At 43.2% G+C, this 17,567-nt stretch overlaps 1 protein-coding gene across 1 annotated transcript; it reads left to right on the top strand.

Annotated features, from left to right (window-relative positions):
* Nucleotides 1–266: 266 nt before the first annotated feature.
* Nucleotides 267–5,992, top strand: patl2 (PAT1 homolog 2). Its single transcript, XM_062378607.1, has 19 exons — nt 267–403; nt 537–708; nt 1,173–1,459; nt 1,546–1,608; nt 1,684–1,737; nt 1,827–1,976; nt 2,258–2,332; nt 2,432–2,580; nt 2,698–2,772; nt 2,868–2,991; nt 3,078–3,195; nt 3,580–3,686; nt 3,779–3,832; nt 3,915–4,057; nt 4,183–4,339; nt 4,413–4,553; nt 4,627–4,724; nt 4,814–4,954; nt 5,022–5,992. The coding sequence occupies exons 1-19, from the start codon at nt 380–382 to the stop codon at nt 5,053–5,055; spliced, it is 2,166 nt and encodes a 721-aa protein (XP_062234591.1). The 5' UTR covers nt 267–379; the 3' UTR covers nt 5,056–5,992.
* Nucleotides 5,993–17,567: the final 11,575 nt, after the last annotated feature.

Below are 17,567 nucleotides of genomic sequence, written 5' to 3'. Positions count from 1 at the left end.
ATACAAATACTCTCACCACTAGGGGTCAGTATTGGCTCGCTGCTTTTTCCATAGAAACAAAACACATTTAAAAAAAACCTGCGTTTTGAGCTCGTTCTGAATTAAAAACAGCAAAATGTAACTTAATAGTTTAACAAAAATAAATAAAAACGTAGAACATAACGTAGATAAATCCAAATAAAGTGCATCACACAGGGGGGTTGAGCGGACGTTCAGCGTGATGACGTGGGCAATGGGCACGCCTCCACAGGTGAGTTCATTTAGAAGGTGATGAGGCCCCTCGCGCTCTGAGCAGAGGAAGAAGAAACCCTCAGAGGAAAGTCACCGTTTAACCAAGAGTGTCACAAAGAAGAAGAAGAAGAAGAAGAAGAATCACACAATGAGTGAATCAGAACAGAAACCAGTAAGTCTGTGGATCCAGGTGCTTGTACTCACTGGTCCTGTTGTGGAAGGGAGCAGGGGCTGGTCTCAGTTTGGGGCCAAAGTAACCATGTGTTGCACCTCCATGTGAAATGTGTGTTTCCTGTTGTGTCCAGTCGTGTCCCCCCACCCAGCAGCCCGAGGAGGTGAGCGAGCCCCAGTGGCCTGAGAACGGAGGCGAGTGGAGCGATGCAGAGGAGGAGACCCACATGGACTGTGGTCTGCTGCAGGCCATGGCCGAGGAGGACGAGGACATCAACGTCCACAACGAGGAGACATTTGGAGCCGGTGTGTTCAGGTCTCATTCCACACAGGGTGTAAAGTGGATCATGTGGTTATCAGGGGTTGATTCCCTCCACACTGTAAAAAAATAGACATTTTAAAGGAGATACTTTAACATTTTGGGACATGCGTCTCATCACTCTGCAGCTGGGCCGTCACTTTTCATTCCGAATTTGAACATTCACATTTGATCTGTGAGGATCTGTTTTGAATTCACAACGATCAGCTGAGACGTGCAAGGCTCTGATTTTAGTTTGCCCTGTGGTCCAGCAGGGGGCGCTCACTGTCAGCCGGACCCATGTCGTGCCCTCTTGACCTGTATTAATAACTTCCTTCAGGAAAACAAACTACACAACAAACATTCTCACTTTGTAACTTTGATCACAGTTGAAGATGATCAGGACCTATTCATCGAGTCTAGGTTATTTTCATATTTCAAAGATATTGGTAAAGACTCGCCTGTCTCGTAGATCTCGAGGCCAGTGAGTCTCCAGAGGAACTGGGCGGCAGTCTCCTTTCGTTTGCAGAGCTGCCGCCGCCTCCCCCGCCTCCCCCGCCATCGCCACCACTACCGGACCCCTCCCCTCCGTCTCACCGCAGCTCCCCCTCCCCTCCCAGACAGAAGACACAGGAGCTGCCCCGGGGCCCCCCCCGGCAGTGCAGCAGGGGCAGGGGATACAGGGGCGGCCTGAACAGGGGACAGATGTTTGAGGATCCAGCTGTGATGAGGACAGTGGAGGGACGACCCAATGTCAAGGTGACAAAAAAGTGAATTTATTAATTTCAGTTTGACGTCTCGCCTCAAAGCAGCTTCTCCTCATATTGCTGTGTTGTGCTTCTCAGACTCTTGACAGTGCCATCGTGGACTGTGGAGACACCATGTGCCAGGAAATCTGTGAGGACGACGTAAGCGTCAACCTTTTTAAAGACATTTAATTCACGCTTGTGCTTTGAAATTCACTGTTGAGTTTTTGCCCTCAGTGGATGGCGCCGTCTTACAGAAAAAACAGGCGGATCTCGGGTTCACTACTTCAGGTTAAAATCACAAAAGAGCACATGTGATCATCTGAACGAGTGTTTTTTTACTCAAACAAATAGCTGTTTTATTTTATTCTGTTTCTCAGGACCATGCTATAGTTTGTGTGATTGATGGTCACAGAGGCGGAGGTCAGCACCTGACCGCCGACCTCCTGGATTTGCCATATGCTGTCAGGAGAGGGGAACCCAGAAGTCCCTACTGCAGGAGACAGTTTGGTGAAAGAGGCCCGTCGCAGGTGGACTATTCATTTGGTTAATTTAGCCTCAGGATTAACTGATGAGATTTGGAAGGTCGAGGTCATGGTGGTCTCAAACATGATTTTAAACACTACTCCCTAAACACTTTGTCTAATTTCTTCAAACATGCTGCATCTCATTTGGTAAATTCATACAACTTTCTTGAGTTTCACCATCCCTCAAGGCAAATATATAGTACATAACCATATTTAACAAGTGGGAATCGAACATTGCAGCTGGTCAACCTCCTCGCTCTTAATATCTGGATTTTGTCTTGCAGATGCATTCACCACTGTTGCCAGGGTCGCCCATCTTCTCACGCCAGCCTCTGACCCCGCGGCAGCTTTACAATCAGGTTCAATCCACAATGATTCTTTCTGAGGCAGTGAAACATCAGATGTGTTTACACAGACGCAGGTTGTCCTGACTCGTGATGTTGTTTGTGTCGAATCAGACGGGGAGGTTCATGTTTCCCTTCAGCCGCCCGTGTCCGTCCACTCCTCAGTCTCTGACTCCTAAGATGATGCAACTTCGCTTTGGTGCCAACTCCCCGAGACCATCCCCCTTTTACAGCCCCTCGTCCAATCCGGTGCAGCATTTCAGGTGCGTGGTCAAATGTTTGATTTGTGGCCTGAAAGATTTTTTTCAGCAAACGGGCATCTCTTTTCAGTGTCTACAAGTCACAAGCCTTTAAATGTGACTTCTCTCTCGGACCCTCAGGTACCCAGGTCCCGTCACTCAGCTCCACCCCCAGCACAAACGACTACTCAGTCAAAAACAACGTGGGTTCCAAAGGTTGGTTCGACATTAAGTGAAGATTTTGAAAAATGAATCGTATTCTATGTGCTGAGAAAGAGGAACAGACTCTTTAACAGAAGGTCTGTTTGTAGAAAGATGGACGGCTGGGATCCTTACTGTAATCTCATGACCATCAAAGAGAGGGAGTGGATCACCAGGCTGCAGATGATTCAGCTGCAAAGTGAGAATCCTTATCTCGAGGATTATTACTACCAGGTAGGAAAGATTTGTCATTATTAATTTGTATTATTAAAACCACAAAGTTTGACTTTTCTTTGGAAACTAAATTTTAAACTTTGTAGGAGTACTATCGACGGATAGAAGCTAAGATGGCCGAGGAGGAGCTCGGCATCAGGAGCAAGAGGGAGCCGCCCAAGCTCACCACACCGTACATCACCAAGACGGAATCCTACGCACCAGGTTCTTCTCTCATCACCGCCTCGCGCCACTAGAACACGTTACTTCCCATTTTATGAATCCCGCATTAAGTCAAGGTTATAGCTTCCACCTGATCTGCCTTGGTGGAGAAGAAATACTTATAGATATTAGATGTTCGGGCTGACCAACGCTACATCCTGCTGTCTTGGTAAAAATATTTGGTTTAAAAACATTTAAAGCGTTTATATCCGGTTACATGGTCCTAATTTCTTTCATTATGTCTTAAAGTGAGTATCTCTTGTCTTAAAGTCAATTTGCATACTTAATTCATGTTTGAAACCAAACCTAGAATAGTGCAGGACCTTTGTCTATAAGTTTTCAATGCTCTGCACGTTTTACTAATACCCAGTCTTTGCTCATCCCCAGTTGTGCACATCGAAGGCTCTTTGGGTCAAGTGGCTGTCTCCACGTGTTACTCCCCCCGTCGAGCCATCAGTGCAGTTAATGCCGTCCAGGCTCAGGGTCCACTGGAGGTGACCGTGTTCGCCGAGACTCATTCTGGTAACTTTGGAAGTGAATTCATCTGCCGTCTCTGACACTGACATCGTTGTTTCCTACGTTCCAGGAGCAGAAAGACGTAAGACAGCAGCGGTTAGAGGTCCTCAGCAAAATCGAGAAGGTACCGGCTGGTTTGTTGTTTTAAAGCAGTGAGATGCTTTTCTTTTTAAATCCCTGTCTAATATTCAGCCTGTTTGCTGCAGCTGTTCGTGGCTCTGTTGGAGGTGGAGGAGACGGCGAGAGTAAAAACCCCTGTCCTGTCTGAAGCAGAGGAGAGACTGCTGGTGGAGAAAACCCAGTTCAAGGTGCAGCACATCTACTCCCAGCTGCAGAACCACTACCCTGCGTGAGTCACATACCCCCTCCCCCTCCCCCTTTGCGGTTATTGTTTGGAGATTATTTTGATTAATCTGTTGAAGATCTCACAAAAACTAAGGTTGAAACAAAACGTTCTTGAACTTTTTGTTGTAGAGATTCAGGAGGGGAGTTTCTTCCTTTCCTGCACGTCTCAAAAGGGAAAAAGCTTCTCTCCCGTCTGATTCCGTTCCTGAAGCACGATCCTGCCCTGAAGATCTTGCGTATCGTGACATCGAACCTGCCAACGCTGATGAGCAAAGACACAGAAGAGGTAGGGGAATGTTTTTCCTTGAAGTGGATTGTGGGTATTCAAGATGGTGACTCTATAATCTTCTATCTTGAAGGCTCTTCCAGTTCTTTACCCTCCCCTTCGAAATGTGATCGGAGCACTGACGTTCAGTCAGCTCATTAGAGTCCTGAAGGATCTGACGTCCTCGGAGGCTCTGTCCACTTACGAGTGTCTCACGCTGGCCTGTCAGAACAAGGTCGGTGCTTCTGTCTTTCTTTGTCTTTATTAGAAGTTTCTGGTGTTTTCTCACCTGCTGCTTCTCCTTTCAGTTCGGACTGTCGTTGCTGTACGCTCTCCTCTCCCAAGGGGAGAAGCTGCTGTCCTCGGGCGTTCCTCTGGAGCCCAGCATCGGGGACTTTGAGACCTGGTGCGCCCTTTGAGTCTAATATTCCATGAAGGGAAGTCATTTTTTAACATTTGTGTTGGGTTTGTGATGTTTGTGTTCCTGTGGTTTAGGACCGACACAATATTCCAGGTGGCGGGGCAGCTGTCCCAGTGTTCGCTGGTGGAGCCGCTCATTCTGCCCTCGAACCTGCTCACTCTCTTCTGCCGTTACCTGGACAAGCGCACCGTGCATCAGCTGAAAAGCAACATGGAGTAAGTTGACTGTTTTTAATGCTTTACACAGATCTGCTGGATCCTGATTCAAATATGATTCATTTAGGTCTGTGACTGGATTCCTGGCTCTTCCATCATAAGCTGGACTGAAGCTGACTAGATGCTCGGCTGATAACCAGGTTGTAGTGAGCAGTGAGAGGAGCAGAAGCACAAACTCCTCAGTGTTCGTTATAACGGAAGCTCTGTAACATAATGTGATTACTGTTAAAAAAAAAATGCTTTAATTCTTATTCCCCTCCCTCCCTCGTCCCTTCACGTTTCTGCACTCCAACTGTTTCCCTTTTTATTTCCTTTATCTGATCTTTTTTACTTTCCTCCCATTGGTCTCCACCCAGTTGTCTGAAATTACAAGCTGCGTTTCTTTTTTCCCATTTCATTATTTTAACCTTAAGGTGTTGATCACTTCATTAGATCGACACGGTGGCATTAACTGGTGGATGAGGCGGTTTAACGGCTTCTATCAAACCACATTACATGTATTTATATCTGAAAGATAATTACATTTAGGACAATAAATCTGAGATAAATGTCCTTGCTCAGATATATGCAAAACCTTTTTTACTTAAACCTAATCCCAAAGTAATTTATTTATTACTGATCTCATATAAAAAACAATCATTGTTAAGAAGTGAATCCTTCTTTCCTTCAATACTCACTTTTCTTTTCTGTGATACAAAATATAAGCACATAGTGGAACTCCTGTTTCCAAAAGTAGCATCTTAGTTCATTAGGAGAATAAACTACGTGTTGTATAGGACAATGGTGACCAGGTTGAGGATTGTATAGTAATATGATTGTACAGCTGAACCTGTGTTCATATATCGTTTTTGTTTTTGCAAAAAAAGCATGCATTGTGTATACATGTGTTGAAATACTAAATATGATGTATTTGTAATTTTCCCTCTCAGATGTTTCAGTTGTAAAGAGATTTTTATTTTATTGTATTCATTTGGAAACAGGAAATAATTTAAATTGCACCATTGTCGAGCACTTGCAACATAAATAAAAAAAATATTTCAAAATGCTCAAAGGTTTGATCTGGTTTGCAGAAAACGCTCCGGCATCAGAGTCCTGGACGTCTTATTGGGTCTTAATTCTTAATATAATCAAGTCTTTCCTCCAGATATATTGTTTGTGTGGCTGAGTTGAGATTGAACCAAAGTAATTGACCTGTGTTGAGACACCAGTGTGTGACATTCCTCCTGGGAGAAACTGGCGGCAGCAGCGAACCACAAAGTTGATGTAGTTAAGTTTCTGGAATTAACAATATATCTACTTTTACATGGAGGAAAACTTACAGTAAATTATACTCAAAAGAAAAACAATAAATTATTTAATGTTATATAGACACTGCTCCAAAAAATTAAAGGAACATTTTGGAAACACATCAGATCTCATTGTGAAAAAAAGTATGTTGGATATTTATACTGATATGGACAGTTTAATGTCTTAGGAACAAAAGGTTGCCACATCTTTGATGGAAATAAAAGTTTTCAGCCTACAGAGGGCTCAATTTTATAGACAACCCGAAAATCATAGTGAAAAAGTGATGTGGCAGGCTTGTCCATTTAGCCGAAATTCAAATTCTGTAACTCAAAATGCTTCTCAATATCTTGTGTGGCCCCCACCTGCTTGTATGCAAGCTTGAAAACATCGCGGCATGCTCCTAATGAGACAACTGATGGTGTCTTGTGGGATGTCCTCCCAGATCTGTCTAAGGGTATCAGTGAGCTCCTGTAAAGTCTGAGAAGCAACCTGGCAGTGTCTGATGGACCGAAACATAATGTCCCAGAGGTGTTGTATCTGGTTTAGGTGATCGTGAGGGCCATTCAATTCCTTCATCCTCCAGGTACTGCCTACATACCCTTGCCACATGAGACCGATTCTGGTGTTCTATAGCAAATGCCAATCAAGCTCCACGGTGCTGGGCAGTGAGCACAGGGCACACTACAGGACGTCGCGCCCTGAGGCCATCCTCATGAAGTCTGTTTCTGACTGTTTGGGCAGAGACATTCACACCAGTGGCCTGCTGGAGGTCATTCTGTAGGGCTCGGGCAGTGCTCAACCTGTTCCTCCTTGCACAAAGCAGCAGATATCGGTCCTGCTGATGGGTTGAGGACCTTCTACGGCCCTGTCCGGCTCTTCTAGAGTAACTGCCTGTCTCCTGGAATCTCCTCCATGTTCTGGAGATTATGCTGGGAGACACATCAAATCTCCTTGCAACGGCACGCATGGATGTGCCATCCTGGAGGAGTTGGACAATCTGGTCAAGAGGGAGAAACTTGAAATGGCCTCCACATGCAAAACCACTCCTATTTTGGGGGTCGTCTCATTGTTGCCCCTCTAGTGCTCCAGTTGTCAACACCAATCCAGCTGAAACTGATTAACAACCCCCTCTACTACTTAACTGACCAGATAGTTATCAAAAATGTGCAATTGAATTCATGCCAAACCCTGATAAAAAAGTGTTCCTTTAATTTTTTTGAGCAGTGTATATATAATGGTAAACGATTGAACACTACATGATGTGTTTGAGATGCTGACGCTGCATGTCTGTGTTTATCGAGGCCTCTGTTATGTCCATATCTGGGTTCTTGAAGATTTGTTCCAGGACCTCAGGCTCCAACAAATAAACCAGTTCCTGTGGATAAAAGATTATGATCTTTTGAACTCACTAGACTTGTTGAAACCGCTGCTCAGGCCTCTCAGCTGTGGCTCTATCAGGTGGAGTTCAGTACAGTACTCCCAGTGCCAACCAGCTCTGGACACTCAACAGTTGGCAGATTCCACTGGCTGTTAACCAAACACTGAGTCAGAACACAGTTGGCCTGGTTCCTTCTTACAGCTGCACACTTCTGGCCAGGGATTCAGTCTTCTTGAAAGCCAACAGTTGACAACCTGTTCCCACTTCCTCCCCCCATCCAGAAATGATGCCAAATATCCCGAACACGATGCTACCATCTCGTGCAGCTGTCAATCATAATGTTTCACCCCGTTTTGATGGCATAAAAGAAACTACAAGTACCGTCTTGTCCAATATTCTAAACTTGGGGGGAATTTGCACCTACGCAAGTGGAAGGGTTGAGGGGTGAATTGGGACAGGCCCTTGGACATCAGAAGAACTACCTACGTTTGACTGACGTGTACTTTGACTTTTTAGATTGGCCCAAGACCCTTCAGAGAACATGGATGAAGCCGTCTTATCCTCTGGGAACCCTGAATGTCTAAAGAAAAAAGTAATCCATGCGGCACTTGGATGGGCTGCCCTGGCTCAGGGGTAGAGTGGGTCGTCTACATACTGAAGGGTCCGGCACTGAACCTCAAACTGCTCTTGATGGATGTGCCGGCAGAGTGTGAATGAGATCCTTAAGACTTTAAAAGTGCTTCATAAATGTCTGTTCCATTAGTTGTGAGTGTAAAAACATTTTTATTTAAGCATTAGTTTCTGTCCCATGAGGTTTTCATGAGTGATTAAAACCTGAGGGGTCAGAGACGCTTCGACCCGCCCGGTGAGGAGTTACAGACCCCTTGTTTGTCAAAGGTTGTGAGTTTGTTGAGAGGCCAAGTATGTGAGAGGTTCTTGGGGTGGGGGGGGGGTCTGCGAGGTAAGACGTTAACCTCTCCTTGACCCCATAAGAAGAGGATTTGGACTTTAGGTGAGGAATCTCTGTGAAAGGTGAGACATCTCTTCTCTCTTCACCTGCTTTTTTCTTGAAGTATTCAAAGGGGCCGCTCTCGTCCCCATGGAGTCGTCAGGGCTCAAAGGAGACCAGTCACAGTTTCCATCACATTACCATGGTGAGTGACATTGTGATGGTCAGAGTCCATTGACAACTGAAGCTGCCGTCCAGACAGGTGGTGCGTTGAGTTGCCCACTACTGTAAATATACATGCAATAGAGTTTCTGTTATGTACCAAACTAAATATTGGACTCAGCTGCTTCCTCTTTAGGTTTTTGCCTGTTTATTTTTTTGGGGATTTAGCTGATATTCATCGAACCAGTCTGAAGTTTCAACCGTTCAAATCGTCATTTTATGTCTGTTTTTATATTAAACAATGTGTCTCCGTGTGATCTCTGCCATCTTACACATTAAACTGACACTAACTTAACCAATGGACTGTCTTAATATTGAGCTTTTCCACTCATGAGCTTTACAAGTTGCATTCACGCATTAGCCAATATTACCAAAGTCACTAAATCCCAGTAAGAATACACACAAACTATTTGAAACTATGGCAATGATCCCAAAACGCTTCTAAACAACTGGGTCTTAAATTCATCCATCTTGTGTGATGGACCCTCCACAGTTAATCGGTCACTGCCCTTGCTCTCTTTGCTTCTCTTCCTCTCCCTTCAGTGTTAATGTACTTCAACTGTCCAATTATTCAGTTGGTGTGTGTCTCCGCTCCCAAACCGGGGGGGAGGAGGATCTGGAGAAGAGGAGGTGAGAGGAGGAGCGGACCTCGGACCAGACTGTATATCAGACCCTCACTATCACGCTCTGCTCTCCTGCTGGGTCTGAGATCCTTGTTTCCTCCGGCTCCACTATGTTGGGACAGCTACTTCTTCAGAGTGCGGTGATCCTGTGGCTGGTGCAGGCGACGCGTACGACTGGTGAGTGTCTGAGGCCCCTGCTGCGAAAAACAAAGATCCACTCAGTCAGATGGATTTGTCTTATAATGGATTTATATTCCTATATTTTGCAAGATTAAAATTGTGACCTGACTGAGGCCTTGGATCAGGGATGTCAGTTTGAGGAAAGTGCCTTGTGTAAATGTTGATGTTAGAGTTCAACTTATCATGCAAACGTGAAGGTGATAAAATCATTGTTAAGCTAATACAGGCCTGTAATTGGTCGATTAAGGGGTTTTAAACTTAATTATCACAGTTATTCGAATCCTAAAAGAAACTGAGCTTTGTGGTTTATGTTTCTGGGACCTGTGGTCATGAAGTTGAGGAAACTGCTCAGTGTCTCTTCCCCTCCTGCTAGATTGGATGAAAAGACATAAAATATACAATGAATGTGTCCCTGTCATACATTTTAAGTGCAGCGTTTCCTCTTGAAGAAAAATCTGTTGATAAAAGTTTATTTCATCAACTTTTTATACTGTATTATCATGAGAAGGTCTTAAAACATATTTTAGTGATATTTACCTCCGCCAAGGAAAGGTTTGCGTTTATGTTTGTTTGTTTGTTTGTTTGTTAGCAGAATTACGCAAAACTACTTAACAAATTTCCAGAAAACTTTGTGGACATTAGTATAAAGAAGAATTTTTCAACATTCTTCGTTGATTTCTCAGAATAATTCATGGATCTTGATGAAAAAGTTCAGGTTTGTCTAGAGGACTGATATGTGAGAGTAAATCCAGATCTCCTGAATTTAAATGTAGTTTCTTAAAGGGACTTAGATATATTTGGATTGTAGCATTCAAATCATTCGAACCAGTCAATACATTTAGTTTTTTACAGTATTGCTCTTTAAATTGATTGGACACCCTCCAGTCCGATACCAGAACTGAATTATGCAACATTCGTCCAGTTTTTAAGATATTGTTGATTGAGAGGAGCAGAAATCACCAAAAGTAGAGTTTAAAATAGTTTTTCCTTCAGTGTTGTAAGACTCAAACTGTGTTATAATACCTGCTGCCTCTGTCTCGTGTGGGGCGACCTGCTGAGACGAGCCAGAGATGACACAGATGTCTCTCTGACGGTCGGGTTTGCCTGTCAAATTTCTAATGATGATGTTAAACTGAAATCTTAGCAACGCGACTTGTGAAACTCCTCCGTGTGTCTGGCGCTCCTCCAACTTTTCCTATGACAACGCGAAGCAGCCAAACATCCAGTTTCCTCTTGAGGCCGCGGCCTCGGCTCCTGAAATCAAAGGCCGCTGGGCTCCAGTGGCAGCAGCAGTCTAAATCTAACATCCCCCTGTGAGGGGGCAGGAGACTGGTTTTACTGCTTGTACACAGTCACTCCACTGAGTCCGCTTCAGTCTCACAGAGAATGTTTGACAGACTAGTGACTCGCCAATAAACTGACTTTAATGAACGTTAGTGTGTAATTATAATCCAGGGACCTAATGAAGACAACGCTTAACTTTTCAAAAAAAAAAAGGCCCTTCCCATCATGATAATATTTTTTGGACACCCTCCCCCTCATTGGCTTACAAAAGATAATTATAATACAGCTAAACTTTAGGGTCAATATCAGAATACATTTCAAGAAATAAGGAAAATTAAAGTGAATACAGAACAACTAAATGAAGCGTTAGTACTGAATTGGACAAAGATATGGAAGCATTCTTATTCCAATATTTAGCAGATGACCTGACAGTAGTTTTATATATGATGTGTTTAAGGTTATGGAGCTGCATCCAATGGACAAGGGCAGCATCCTCACGGTGAATCCTTCACTTTTTTTACACCTTCTATCTTTATTCCAATCGTGTAATTTTGACACAAGCCAAAGCTTTAATTCAAATGTGTTTCTCCTTGCTTTAGGAAACATGCCCCAAAACGGTGGAGGTTTGGGAAGAATGCTGATTCCATCAAAAGGTACATTTCTTTACCCATAAACTCACCTTTTCTTCAGAATTACAGCTTCTGTTTGTCTTCTTCTTATTTTACTTCTTGTTTTGAAGGTGTGGGTCAGGCCATGGGAGCACAGCATGGATACGGTGGATACCCTACGAAAGGAGCAGGTCAGTGACCACAGAGCGTGAACACTGAATAAATCTGTGACTGCAGGTTGATCTCATTTGAGAATATAATTTACCTGATGTTTACCTCAGGTTATGGACGAGCAGCTGGAGTTCCAACAGCAAACGGAGCAAAGTCTAATGGTAAATGTGTTTTCACATCAAATTATCAGTGTGTTAAATGAAACTTCTTCTGACCACATATATGATCTGATTAAGGCTACAGAGCCGCCGCTGGTGCGACCAATGGAGGAGGAGTGAAAGGTGAGTTCACCATAAACCTGTCTATATTAAACAAATCATCATCATATACCATAAGTGATAAATATCATAAATATACTGAATGTTTTGATTCTGTTTTAAGGCTACGGAGCAGCTGCTGGTGCGACCAATGGAGGAGGAGTGAAAGGTGAGTTCACCATAAACCTGTCTATATTAAACAAATCATCATCATATACCATAAGTGATAAATATCATAAATATACTGAATGTTTTGATTCTGTTTTAAGGCTACGGAGCAGCTGCTGGTGCGAACAATGGAGGAGGAGTGAAAGGTGAGTTCAACATGAACCTGTCTTTATTTAAACAAATCATCAATATATACCATTAGTGATAAATATCATAAATATGCTGAATGTTTTGATTCTGTTTTAAGGCTACGGAGCAGCTGCTGGTGCGACCAATGGAGGAGGAGTGAAAGGTGAGTTCAACATGAAAATGTCTTTATTTAAACAAATCATCAATATATACATAGGCTGAATGTTTTGATTCTGTTTTAAGGCTACGGAGCAGCTGGAGGGACAAATGGTCAAGGTGGCAAACCACAGGGTACGTATAAACTCAGTGAAGTAAAGTGCTGTATTATACTGAACTTTATCATCTATGGTAAATTAGCTCATACAGGAATGTAAAAAGGCAGATGTTAAAAGTTGATTATCATCTATTTAAATTCACTTTAATGTTCCAGAATCTGTTTCCCCCTGTTCAGCTGTCTGTCTCTGCTTTGTGCTTTCTGTTTCTAATGCAGGAGGAAACCCAGCAAACGTACCAGGTGGACATGGCGCTAAATCCTCTGGTAGTTACACTTTATTGAATAAATCTCTGCACCTTCACACCGATGGCAGCTGCCTTTACCAAGCCACTTAGTGCAATTGATAAAACATAATCATGCTTTGCAGGATATGGTGTTCAGGCGGGTCCAGCTAATGGAAGACAAGTGAAGGGCAACGGTACAATGCTGAGGACACACACACACACAAAAACGCACACACTGAGCAACGACACCAATTAAATTAAATTATCTTTCCATTCCAGGCTATGGAGCTCAAGCCGGTGGATACGGAGGACAGGGAACTAAAGGTATATTAGATGTGATGATGTGATGATTTACTAAAAGGTTCATCGATTGTAATTTTTCAAGGGCCACACTTTTTCTGCTTAGAGACTTTGGGACCAGACTTTAAATTAAAAGAACATTATTGTTTGTTTTATCAGCCTATGTCGTTGTGAACAGACTCAAACACATCAGGGATCAGTAAATCATTCTTTATAAAGTTTATTCTAACAACAAAGGGGGTTTAATTAACAAAATATCTCTTTAATTAGTTTTTTATAATCGTATATAGTTAATATTTTGATTGGGTTTACGTTATAGAATTATAAAGAGTTATCTAAACGCACTGCGTCTCTTTTCTCTGCAGGTTACGGAGTTCCTGCTGCTGCTGCACCAAATGGAAACGGTGGACAATCGAATGGTGAGTCCACGGTTTCAGTTATTGGACAGTTTGCTGTACCTATGTTACATTAATAGTTGAAATAAAGTGAATTACTTTAAAATCAATCACAAAACTACACAAGACCAAACGAGTGTCTTGTCTGGTTTTCAGGTTATGGTGCTGCAGGTGTTCTGGGAGGGAACGGAGCTAAATCCAATGGTGAGTGAGATTCCCACACTGATCTGGGTTCAATAAGATATTACAAAGAAAGATACATTAGATTTCACATGCATCGACAATCTTAGGTAGATGAATCAAGCCCTATGTAAAAAAAAAAAGTGATTTATTTTTGCTTGATTTAAATATTAATGTTTGTGTTGTTTGTATCTGTAGGAAATGGTGCTGCAGCTGCTGCACATCATGGGCAAGCATCTAAAGGCAAAGGTTAGATTGGTTTCATGTGAATGTTGATTGATCAGATTGATTTTTGATTAACTAGGCAAGAATTCAGTAAAATCAAAAAGGAGAATTAAAATAAATGAAACCCTTGTACAGTTTTTATTAAAACGTTATTTTGCTTGGTTGTACCTGATATAAATGTGGATAAAACTGACATATAATAAATTGGTGTCAGATGTTTGAATATAATAATTGTTCTTCAGGTCAAGGAGCTTCAGCCAGTCCTTCCAGTGGCAATGGGGCGAGACCAAATGGTGTGAATTGGCAGCCGGATGAGTTTTTATAAATACAAGGTGTTCGTCTGTTTGACTGAAGTTGTCTCTCTCCGCTAAAAGGACACGGAGGAGCCGGCAGTAAACCCATGAATGGATACGGGCGTCACCCTTACGGGGCAGGTAAATCATGACCTGCCACGTTCTCGTCCAGGGAACCAAACGTTCACTTCACACGTCTGTATTTGTGTGATTTCAGGTGCGGGTGTGGGAACGGGACCCTCCAGAGGTGCAGGAGTTCCTCAGCTGGCCCAGAACCAAGGGAAAGGTCAGTGGAGGTCATGCCACAGAGCGGAGGTCAAACCTTCAGAGCCACCAGTTAACAATATGTTTCTGTTCTTCCAGCATATGGCGGTAATGGTTACGGAGCTCAGCCCATGGGAGGTGAGTCATACACCAGTCAGTGTGTGTTGGTATCAATTCAGGGTCCATGGTGATCAAAACATAAATAGTATTTGTTAATATATGTATATGTGTGTGTGTGTGTGTGTGTGTGTGTGTGTGTGTGTGTGTGTGTGTGTGTGTGTGTGTGTGTGTGTTTTATAGCCTATAATGGCGGTTATGGTCAGGCTGGTATGGCTCTGGGGTCTCGGTATGGAAATGGAGGAATGAAGGGGCCGAAGCACGGTAAGGTTCTCTCTGCTGCTTAGTGAAATAAAATAAAAAATATTTGTGATTATTACATGTTTATTAATTCAGCTCAATTCCAATTTGATGTTAAAATGTCAGGTTCCAATGGGGCCGCTGGTGTTTCCAATGGACAAGGAGCAAAATCCAATGGTAAATGTTATATAATACATATATCTCACACAGCAACAATAATAACCCCTCAGATCAACTATTAAATCATTGTATTTTAAAATTTAAAAGGTTATGCAGGAGTCAGAGGCCCGGGGGGAAACGGAGCCAGGCCAAATGGTGGGTCAACTTCCAGGATATTTACAAATTGTTTTTATTCTAATCACATTTAAAGAATAAGATCAATAATCCTCTTTGTGTGTGTGGAACTGTTCAGGTTATGGATTCCAGAATGGTGGAGCAACAAGGCCGGCAAATCCAGGTTTGTGCATGGTCCCGATTAAATAACCTCGATAATTTTCAGAAATCACACATAATGTAGATTAATGTGTAATGTAATGTCATTTTTAGGTTATGGTGGCTTTCCTAACGGTTACGGAAACAAAGGTGAGACTATTTAATCCTCTTTCAAATGATTGATGATGATCGAACACATTTCAATCAGATGAAGAAGCATTTTGTTTTGATTGACAGGATACGGAGCCAACAGGGGAGGAGCAGTGAGAACTCAACCAGGTACGACTCGTGTTTTACACGTGTCACAAACTTCAGTTTTAAATATAAAGTCAGTTTTTAAATCTTTTCTTTAACGATTTCTTTGCTCTCAAGGTTATGGAAACGGAAATGGAGCTGCTCCCAATGGATATGGAAATAAACCCAATGGTGACTGATTTAGATTTAATGCTAGAAAGTATTCATCATGTAGAAATGAGGCCCTGAGAATTAGTGATATGGAGAATATCTAATATGTTGTATTGTGTTTGACCCGAGGTTATGGAGCAGGAGCTGGAGCTGGAGTTCCCAATGGATACGGAGCAAAACCCAACGGTACATCCTCTTAATATGCAACTAATACACTGAAGTAAATAGTTTTAATACACTAAAATAAATCTAAAAAAGAGATTAGTTGGGCAAAGAAACATTTGGGAAATTATTTATTTATTTGTAATGTTATGTAAGCAGAACTGAAAACAGATTTTTAATTGAGGAATTATAGAAATATGATTAAATATTATTTTTGCATTTAATCATGACACCATAAATGCATCTTTAAAACGAAAATACACTTTACAAGGTGAATTGTATTTATTATTGTTTTTTACCAGCCTTGCTCACGTTGTGTTAAACCTTCTCTCCAGGTCATGGAGTCAGAAATGGAGCTGCACTCGGGGGATTTGGAAGCCGTCCCAATGGTTCGCTGCAGCTTGTATTTAGGAAATTCATGAATTCTTCCTGTGTGTTTTCGTTCATCTTGTGAGGATTAGTCAGTTTACAGTGTCGCTGTTTTCAGGACATGGAGGCCACAGAGGAGGCGCCAAACCTCAAACCACCAAAGGAGTTGGAGCTGTGTCCCCGGGTCAAGGAGCTAAAACTCTCGGCACCGGTGAGAAGTCTTGTTAATATACATATCTATATATAACTCATGCAATGTCTGCACTGCTTGTGTGATTTGTGAAAATGTTTTTTGTCAGGCTATGGTGTTCCTGCTGGTTTACCCAATGGACAGTTGGCAAATACCGGTAAATGCACTTAATCTGTTCTGTTGATGAATATGTGATGAGAGGCTGTGAATTTATTTATTTAGCTGTCTTTTAAATGATGCTCAAGTGTTTTTTTTTCTCAGACTTGGTTTGGATGTCTCTTCTGTGATGGTTCTCAGGTTACGGCGTGATGCCGGATGCGAGGGGTACAAAGGGGGCTTCCAGTGGTAAAGGCCTCAAGGGTGGAGCTCTCCCCCCGACGCAGCCAAGTGCCGCACCACAGGAGGGCGCTGCGCCTCGACTAGCAATCACTCAAGGTGCAGGGCCTGTTGCCCCGGCTGCCCCAGCCCCTGAGCCAACCAGTGGCATCCTGGTCATGGTGACACAGGAGAAATATCAGAAGCAACCATCACCTGTGCCACAAGGAAAAGGCTACAAGCCGACGCAGCTCATCCCCACACCAGCGCCAGCACCAGCACCTGAAGCCACACCTGAACCAGCACCCCTGGTCCCACAGGGAAAGGGTCTGAAGGAAAGCACATCCGGACCTGAACCAGGGATTTCCCACGGTGACCCGGAACCAGAGCCTGCAGCAGTCGTCCCTCAAGGCAAGTATTTTAAACCTGAATCTGTGCAGTGCTTCACGGGTCTATGCACCTTAATGAATAACGGTATCCTCTGTGTTGGACCACTTGATTTCTATCGAACATTTCCAAGGTGCCTCTCAACTAGTTTGCAGGATCTGTCAAGTATTGCTTTGCAGATTCACTGCAACACAAAGTGTAAATGCGAGAAGACATTTGTTTTAATCTTTCCTTCATATTCATTGTATCCTGTTTAATGCTGTACAGAGTCAATGGGTGTAATTGATCTTAAACCTCTAGGTTATGTGACTGGCAGTGCTGTGCCTGAGCAACAAGGTGCAGAGACAGACGTTGATTTTGGGGTAGACATCACTGGGGAGGGGGGTGCGTCCCCTGAAAGCACCACAGCTGTTCCTGAAACAGCGACAAACACAGGGAGCACCGTTGCAGCAGAGACTCCGACTGTGGTTGTGACTGAGGTTTCACCAGAAGAGGAGGACGTCCAGAGTCCGCCTGAGGAGGACGTCCAGAGTCCGCCTGAGGAGGACGTCCAGGGTCCGCCTGAGGAGGACGTCCAGAGTCCGC

Source organism: Platichthys flesus, chromosome 20 (genome assembly GCF_949316205.1).
Source record: "Platichthys flesus chromosome 20, fPlaFle2.1, whole genome shotgun sequence".
In the NCBI taxonomy this organism is placed as follows: Eukaryota; Metazoa; Chordata; class Actinopteri; order Pleuronectiformes; family Pleuronectidae; genus Platichthys; species Platichthys flesus.
Note: the sequence above shows the minus strand (reverse complement) of the source record. Positions and strands in the feature narration are given on the sequence as shown.

Bases quoted from the DNA above. Each gene is read 5' to 3' on its own strand.
- patl2 (XM_062378607.1), top strand. From the start codon at position 380: ATGAGTGAATCAGAACAGAAACCA. The intron at 404-536 runs GTAAGTCTGTGG...TGTTGTGTCCAG, and splicing joins GTGAATCAGAACAGAAACCA to TCGTGTCCCCCCACCCAGCA. The intron at 4,725-4,813 runs GTGCGCCCTTTG...CCTGTGGTTTAG, and splicing joins ATCGGGGACTTTGAGACCTG to GACCGACACAATATTCCAGG.